Source organism: Wyeomyia smithii, chromosome 3 (assembly GCF_029784165.1).
Source record: "Wyeomyia smithii strain HCP4-BCI-WySm-NY-G18 chromosome 3, ASM2978416v1, whole genome shotgun sequence".
NCBI lineage: Eukaryota > Metazoa > Arthropoda > Insecta > Diptera > Culicidae > Wyeomyia > Wyeomyia smithii.
The window spans coordinates 174,745,846-174,754,850 of record NC_073696.1 but is presented as its reverse complement, the minus strand read 5'-3'; the positions used below and the strand labels follow the sequence as shown (position 1 = coordinate 174,754,850).

The window sequence follows — 9,005 nt, the reverse complement described above, 5'->3', positions numbered from 1 at the left end:
GAAATTCAGAGGTTTTCTTCCCATATATCTCATTGGCACATTTTTTTGTTGAGGTTTTAAACGGCGGTCATTCACCAGTCAACGAAAACTATGTTATATTGCATACTGCCTAAGCAACATCGAATAATGCAGCGGTTTTCAACCTTTTTTTATTCGAGTACCTCTTGGCGATATTTTTCAAATCAATTGTACCCCCTGACTTGGAATATTCTGGCAGAGTGGGAGAGAGTAGTGGTAGATCATGTTGTGGTAGTCTAATTCAGGTTTCAAATTGAATTATGGTTTGTTCGATTACTATGCTCATATTTCAAAAGCAAGTTTGAACAACAAATGAAGTATTATAAGAAAAATTGCTTTATCCGCCATTACTGATTTTTCTTTCGCGTACCCCCTGAAAGCTTTCACGTACCCCAGGTTGAGAACCGCTGAAATAATGGGTTATAACTAGTTTATTCGTAGAACATTCTGATTGCAAACCATACCAATGCGGCTCTGCTGCATAGTCGAGTGCAAGGAATCAAGGCGGCTTTAAGTCAATGCTATTTAATTTCAATTGAAGTAAGTTAAGAACGCATACGCTTTGACAAACAAGTTCTTGAGTCGTATTTTTATCGGTGCTGTCTGAGATTGTCATTTTCGGTTGTCAGTTAGAGCGCAAAATTCTAATTTATCTCTGAAATCACAATATCAACAAGCACGAAAAAGTTATTCGCTGTTGCATAGTGATGCTTCCAACCCTCCATAGTGAAAAAACGCTTCCTCACCCCGCGCCAAGTTTTTGGTCAAACCGTTATGCCTTGTTCAGACTACGCCGGATATCACCTGATATCGCCAGATGATATCGGATATCAACTCGAGCGTTCGCATAAGAGTGAGCTGATATGATTTGACATTTGCTTTGGAAATTGAAAAGAGAAGAAAACAAAAACAGGTCAAAGCTAAAACAAGACAACAAGAGCAATGGGATTAGGATAGAAATGTCAGCGAGTTGGCTCGCACCAACGCGAACTCTCATATGCAATTGTCAACATGTGCGGGATGAAAATAGCAAAAATATTTCCTTCCTTTTCGCTCGCATGCAACGCGAAGTTCGAAGTTTGTAGGGTTGCGTCAAATGTCTGTTGGCCGTGTTGCCAACTGCTTGAAATGTGGTTATTATTGGTCTTCGAACATGATATCCGCGATAGCTTGTAGCCGAGGTGATATCCGTTGACAGCTCGATTGTATGGGATATCAGGTAATATGGATGGTGATATGGCCTCGATAGCACGAATCGCCTGAAATCAGGTGATATGCGGTGTAGTGTGAACGGGGTATTACACACGTTTCTACACTGTAAAAAAATTTCTTGTCTAAGTGAAGTGATTTGCTATTGAATTCGCACTACTTGCCTAACATTTCAAAGTAAAAAAAAATCCTTCGAAACATGTTAATGCAAAAAACGATGAAATCAACAGCAAATCGCTTGATTTTCTGTTGTTATGTTCATCTTTTCTGATATGCTTATGTTTGAGATACGGAATGTTGGTCATCTGGATATTATCAGCTACTCGCAGTAAATTCAAAAGGTTTCTGTTTATTTTAGAATTTTCAATTTTATTTTATTCTAGGTTTTCAATTTGATTACAAAACGACCTTTGTCAATGTGTCGGTGCAATGGATTTAAGGATCTGTAAAAGAGTTGTTTTATTATTGTTTAATTATCAAAGATTCAATAAAACTTACTTTCAAACTAATTTTTAATCTCTAGGAAAAATGTGCTGCATGCGTCTTTCGCCACCGTCACTAGTTTTGTTTCATTTCATGTTTTTGACGTTCGTCAATTAGAATTGCAGCTGTAATTCAATTGATTTAAACAGTGGTGCAAATACAAGAGATATTCATTATAATATGATGGTGATTTTCATTGAACAGTTTTCAACGTAAGATCATTTCATTGGAGAGTTTTAATCATTGTGAAATCAACAATAAACTTTAATTTGCAGTGTGACGTGACAAATCGAGTCAAGTGCAAAAGCACTCGAAGTAATCGTGGCATTTATTTACAGTGTAGGAAGGTCTATGATACAACCTTTAGACAGGGATACCAGATGTGCAAATTTCTCTGCAAACACTATTTTTTAGTGTCCGTGAACAGATTTTTCTTGATTCGCAGAAATTTGCACAAATTTGACTTTCTCAAAATGTGTGATTTTCGCAGACTCATACCTGCGAGGGCGAAATTTTTACGAATCACGGTCAATTTTTTTTTTTCAAATTTCAAGCAGGTTTTTCGAGCAGTTCCAGGCATTTTTCAAAAATATCTGGTAGCTCTGCTCATGAACTATATTAAGCATAATAAAAATGTAACGAAAGTAACGAACGTTACAAGAGTATAACCTTAAAATCGAAAAATTCTCAACAAAACATTGTTTGACGTTTACCTGTAATAGAAACGTTTATTTCTACATTTAGCACTTCATTAGTATCGTATTTGGAATTTTGATAACATAAAAAGATTGTTTTGGTGGTAAGTTTTTTGTTGTTCTTACTTTTCATGAGATTATCGATTATATCCTTCGTGTCTACAAATAACATTCGTTATGTTTGACACTTCTCGTTTCACGCGTAGAGCAGCACCCTTAATCTCTGACGAATAGCTCTTGTAATAAAATTTATACAGCCAAAATGTTATAATGTGCCAACATTTGCAATAAACTACGATGTTGACGAAAGGAAATACTGCACCAATGTTCTATCGTATATTATCTCGGTTTCCACCCAATTTTACATTTTGTTTTGCTTACGGCTCTGGTGTCAAACAGCAACTTGGATATAATGTGATTGATAAAAAGAAAAATATGATTGATCTCATTTATACTGTCGATAATGCACACCGATGGCACTCTAGTAACATGGAACGGAATCCGGAGCATTATTCAGCTCTGCAGTATTTGGGTAGCAATTTCATTGCCAAGTATCAGGAGACAGTTGGTGCAAAAGTGTTTTTTAATACTTTGATTCCCATTCCGGAAGAAGATGTCATAATCAAGTATGGTGTTGTTACAACAAAGGACCTTTTAGAAGATTTAAATGACTGGACAAGTTTATATTTGGCAGGAAGACTGCATAAGCCAGTTGAGATTATAAAAACGGCTTCAGGCTCAAAGATACAAAATGCAATTGAAAATAATCTTAAAGCAGCTGTTCATGCCGCCTTACTTCTGTTACCTGAAAAGTTCACAGAGTTTGAATTATACCGCTCGATATCCAACCTCAGCTATGCCGGAGATTTCCGAATGATTTTTGGCGAGAATAAAGAAAAAGTTGACAACATCGTTCGTCCACAGATAGATAATTTTCGTAATCTGTATTCACCTGTTTTTATACACCTTAAACATGTTTTCAATCTTCCTCTGCCGGGTAGTGACAACTCAATATGCACTCAGGACCACTCAGAAAAGACAATTCTTTATCATCTTAATAATTTGCCGAGGTGGCCAGTTCGATGTCTGGTGCAAAACCTAACAAAAGGACGATATCGGCAAGACACCGAAGATATCCTTGCAGCCGTTTCGAAATCGTCCAACTACCAAGATGTTGTTTCCAAATGCTTCCGATCAATCGTATGGCAAAGCAGCGTAAAACAGTCTATAAAGAATATACCGTCTGCCGGTGTTAGCAAATCGATTAAGTATAGCTGGTCAAAAGCCTTAAAAACGTTCAATGTGTAACAGTAGTGAATATGGCATTTATTTAATATTATGGCTAGCCAACTGTTTCCAAATAATAAATCGATGCATAAAATAAGGTCTGTGTCCTTTTCTTATAGCCATGATACCCTTCGCAAGGCTGCGAAACTTTTTGCAGTGAGCATAGCCGCAATGGTTTATGAGAAAGTCATCGCATCAATGCTATCTGCGTTGCGAAGGCAAGAGTTATAATGTGAGAGTACGGCTTATTTGCAAATCTATTATTTTGCATAACCGTGAATAGATGTTTGATCTTAAACCACCAAGAGGTACATTATGATATTTGTTTTCGTTAAAATGTTTTATCATATACTTTGTTACATTGTGAAGCGCAACTATAAGAATTTTATATGAAAAGTTGACTAGAGTTATGCCTTTAAAAACTGCTATGGTCGCGACGATGGTCCAATTTAAAGATAAGAATCACTCATCCTCTCAATCAATATGCAGCTTGACAAATAAGTTCGACAACATGAATCCTTCTATCCTTATGCAAAGTTCGATTCGTAGTTCCTTCGATCACTTGTCAGAATTGTCTTGTGGTTTGCCATTTAAAAAGATTTCCGCAGTTTTGCATGAAAAATTAACACTAAGAACGTGTTCTTAGTGTTTATTTTTCAATGTATAGCCGCTCAGAACAATGCATGAAACAAACTAGTGGCAATTGTGCGATACATCTTTCATCGTGGTACACATTAGTCTATTGTCTATTCTTTTAAACATCTCTATAAGAAATATGAATATCGCATTTTTTCGCAATAAATTAAATGTTAATAAACTATTTTGCAGTGAAATATGTCAGATACTGACACATCCGATTCTGACTCAGGGATACGTTTCAAAACTACTAGTACACGATACAAACCTAAAAACACCAGCAAATGTTCAGTATCTACGTTGTCAAAACATTCAAGAAGTCCTCACGGTCACCGTAGCCGTTCACTTGGTGATCGAGAACGTGACAGAGATGATCGACAAAAGAAACGGAAAAGTAGACATAGAAGTCGAAGTAGAGAAAATCGTCAACAAACTAAAGCAGATATACCACGGAATAGATCTAGGTCAAGGTCCAAAACAAAACAAAACCGTAGCAGACGAGAGGAGAAATCAAGCCTCAAAACAGTACCAAATATGATACATAAAAATCAAGAACTCAGATCATCAATGAAACAATCCGATACCGTAAAACAAACGGATTCCGGCGTGTCCATTTTATCACTGTTGTCGCAGGAGCATCACTTAGAAAAAAATGATCTATCTGACATTTGTTTTGGGCCTGCTCTTCCACCTGCGTTGCTCAATAAAGAATGTATCACAAGAGATAAGAATACAGATGACGACAGACCAGCGCATTCGCAACTTTATTCAGCTGAAGTCAGAGAAAACTCACAATCGGATAAATTTAATATTATTGGTCCGGTATTACCAGCTCATTTGAAGATAAATACAGCTTCTGAAAATTCTGAATCGGATCTATCACCTTTCTCAGAGGAAGAAACACATGACGAGGATGATATTATAGGTCCTATGCCAGGAACATCTAACTCTAAATCTAACGTGGAATTGGAGCAACGTGCGCTGGAGTTAAAACTTAAACGCCTTGATGAACCAACAGATCAACCTATCACAACACGTGAAGACTGGATGCTACAGTTGCCAGATATTCGAAAGGTTAGTGATATGGGTCTGGGAGCAAGACAATTTAGAACCCGTGAAAAGCTAGAAATTGGTGACCGGTCAGTTTGGACAGACACCCCCAATGATAAAGAACGTAAAAAACTAAGTCATGGCTCATCAAAAAATGCTGTTTGCATGCACGAAGACCAAACACGCCGGAAAACTGCTGAGCGTGATAAACAGCAAGAAGAAATGATCAAAAAGCATAAAAAACATAAACGTGATAAATCACTGTTGGATACTCATCAGCAGAAACTAGAGAAAACAAAGGTTAGCTCCATAAAAAACTTTATAGTTCTTCTCAAATAATTTTTATCGTTCTAGAAAAAGCAAAACAATTCGGAGGCAGTACGAAGGCCTTTTGACCGTAACATCGATTTGCATGCTAATCGTTTCGATGAAGCACAAAAGAAAGCCATTTTCAAAAAAGCAAAGTTGCTTGAAACACGTTTTTCAAGCGGAGCATCAAAATTTTTGTAGACAATTTTTTTGTTCAATTGAATTTTTAAATATTTCTACGTTATTTAAGGTTAAGGTTTTTAATACAGCCTGTTTGAACTTACAGTAAGACTTGAACAACCTCAGATGAATCCACTTCTCTCGTTTAAGTTTTTAGTGATGATATCTATCTATATAGTGATACATACATTTAATTGTAGTTAGATTTTCAATGTTATTTTTGTAAACCCACGCAATTGAAATGGTTGTGTTAGATTTTGGTCGAATCGATGGGGCGGGCAAATACTAACAGATGCAATACTGAAACTCACCTAAAAAACAATCATTTCAAATTTCCAACTCCGTAGTCTCATGAATTTTTGTGGTACCAAATTTGTAATATGCAGGTACACTAGTACTGCTGTCGAAATAAAAGAAGTGGCGTGGAAATGATGTTTATTGTTACTTGCGTAACCTAATGTTTTCATCCGAACGGAAATTTTATAAAAAATGTTGTCAATGTGTTATATCTGTAGGCTCTAAAGCCTGTAGTACACTCTTTGACCGAGCGTCAAATATTTGTCTCTTTTTGACAGATAAAAATTTGGTCAAAGATAATTATTTGTCACTGTCCGATTTTAACATGGGGCAAACAACAACCATGATGTCAAATAAATTTAACCATTATGTCAGAAGGTCAAAAATTTGACCATTAGACAAAGAGTGTACTACAGGCTTAATACACTCTATGACCAAGCGTCAAATAAAAAGATAAAAATTTGGTCAAAGATAATTGTTTGTCACTCTCCAATTTTTACATAAGGCAAACACGGGCGAACAAAAATCATGATGTCAAATAAATTTGACCATTATGTCAGAAGGTCAAATATTTGACCATTGGTCTAAAGCCTGTAGTACACTCTTTGTCTAATGGTCAAATATTTGACCTTCTGACTTAATGGTCAAATTCATTTGGCATCATGGTTGTTGTTTGCCCCATGTTAAAATTGGAGAGTGACTATCTGTCAAAAAAAAACCAAATATTTGACGCTTGGTCAAAGAGTGTAATATAGGCTTAAGACTAAGAGTGCAATACAGGCGTTAAGGCCTAAACACAATGGATACGTTGCGGCTGCTTTTGCGGCAATTTGACAGTTAGCCCATACATTTTCTGTCAAATTAACGTCAACGCAACGCAAACGTATCCATTGTGTTTGGGCCTTTAGTCTGCGAGCAAAGATGACTAGAACCTATGGACAGAATGTGGCAAGAGAAACCAAAAATCACCCAAAGTTCTGTCAAAGTGAAAACTCTCTCTGATTGGTCGATTTTATTTAGCGCACTGTTAAGTTTTACTCGTTTTACTATTGGTCGGTATGGTTGGCCGTGCTGCAAAAACTTTCGATATTTTTGGTTGACACTGTTTCTGCATACCAAGTGGATGAACTGTGTTTCGTTCAACAACTTTTCGAAACTTTTTCATACACTAGACCAGGGATGTTACGGATGTGATTTTTCAGACATCTGCAGATGCGGATGCGGATATGTGATTACGGATGCAGATGTTGATGCGAATGTCAATTTTCATGCGGATGTTCCGCATTCGCGGATGCGGATATCCGTAGCATCCCTTGTGTTGTATTTTGCTTTTTTCACATAACCATGCCCCTCCCCAGTGCAAAAGTTATTTGGGCGAGCAGTAAATACACCAAGGAAAGTTTTTCTGCAATATTTTATGAAGCGCGATTTTTTTTTCAACATCCGCATGGTATGATGCGGATGCGGATATGTGATTACGGATGCAGATGTTGATGCGGATGTCAATTTTCATGCGGATGCGGATGCGGATATCCGTTACATCCCTACACTAGACTGTGTAATTTCTATAAAAATCAACATTAGAACATCCCCTTCTGGAAGGGAGGGGTTCCATACAAATGAAACACAAAATTCTGCACATCTCGAGAACTAACCAAGTAAATAGAACCAAATTTGGCAGGTGGATGTTTTTAGGTGTAACAAACATGTCCATAATGTTTCAACATCCTTCCTTCTACTGGCATGTCTCCAAATACCATTTCGAAATACAAGATGGCAACTTCCGGTTTCAGAAAAACAGCGGCAAATGACCAAATACCACCCAACATGCGAATTTCCGGGATTGTTCTGATGCACTGAAGCCACAAATCGACCTCAACATTTTGAATTGTAAGATGGCGAACTCCGGTATCTGTAAAACAGCCGAAAATGACTAAATAACACTCAATATGGGTGTTTCTTAAACCAGAATGACGCTCAGGGGCCAGAAATTGTCTCCAAATGCCGTTTTGAAATTCAAGATGGCGATTCCCGGTTTCTGAAAAACAGCGGCAAATGACCAAATACCACCCAATATTGGTATTTCCGGAATTGTTATGACGCACTGAAGCCACAAATCGACCTCAGACAACATTTTGAATTGTAAGATGGCGTCTTCCGGTGTTTGGAAAACAGCCGAGAATGACCAAATACCACCCAATATGAGCGTTTCTTTAACCAGATCGACGCTCAAAGGCCAGAAATTGTTTCCAAATGCCATTTTGAAATCCAAGATGGAAACTTCCAGTTTTTGAAAAACAGCTGCAAATTACCAAATACCACCCAATATCTGTATTTCCGGGATTGTTATGATGCACTGAAGCAACAAATCGACCTCAGACATTTTGAATTGTAAGGTGGCGACTTCCGGTGTCTGGAAAACAGCCAAAAATGACAAAATACCTCCCAATATGAGTGTTTCTTTAACCAGATCGACGCTCAGAGTCCAAAAATCATTTCTAAATGCCATTTTGAAATCCAAGATGGCGACTTACGGTTTCTGAATAATAGAGGCAAATTACCAAATACCTGGGAGGGAGAAACGAATACTAGAGATCCTCAGAGGGAGAGATAAGCGATGAAAAAACCGCTGACTTGGCAACTAGGTTTCACATATCAGAGGTGCCAGATCTCTTCTCAAAGCGCAATGTTGACTAACTTTTTATTTCGTCTCGTATAGCTGATGGTGACGGTGGAAGTCCTGGGGAATAATAAAGTGTATCACAAAAACCGTGGAGGTGTTAAATTTTATGTTTATGGTAGCGTGATTACGGATGCAGATGTTGATGCGGATGTCAATTT

At 37.4% G+C, this 9,005-nt stretch overlaps 1 protein-coding gene across 2 annotated transcripts; it reads left to right on the top strand.

The window, feature by feature from the left end:
• Window positions 1-2,338: 2,338 nt before the first annotated feature.
• Window positions 2,339-6,296, top strand: LOC129727343 (GPALPP motifs-containing protein 1). 2 transcript variants are annotated; one of them, XM_055685087.1, is made up of 3 exons: window positions 2,339-2,509; window positions 4,521-5,678; window positions 5,733-6,296. In XM_055685087.1, exons 2-3 carry the CDS (start codon window positions 4,527-4,529, stop codon window positions 5,886-5,888), a joined length of 1,308 nt encoding a protein of 435 aa, XP_055541062.1. In that variant the 5' UTR covers window positions 2,339-2,509; window positions 4,521-4,526; the 3' UTR covers window positions 5,889-6,296. The 2 variants fall into 2 exon arrangements, with proteins under 2 accessions (XP_055541062.1, XP_055541063.1); XM_055685088.1 differs by lacking the exon at window positions 2,339-2,509 and adding an exon at window positions 3,778-4,000.
• The last annotated feature ends 2,709 nt before the right edge of the window (window positions 6,297-9,005 follow it).

Coding starts and splice junctions, on each gene's coding strand:
- LOC129727343 (XM_055685087.1), top strand. CDS start 4,527: ATGTCAGATACTGACACATCCGATTCTGACTCAGGGATACGTTTCAAA. Junction 5,679..5,732: donor AGAAACTAGAGAAAACAAAG/GTTAGCTCCATA, acceptor TTATCGTTCTAG/AAAAAGCAAAACAATTCGGA.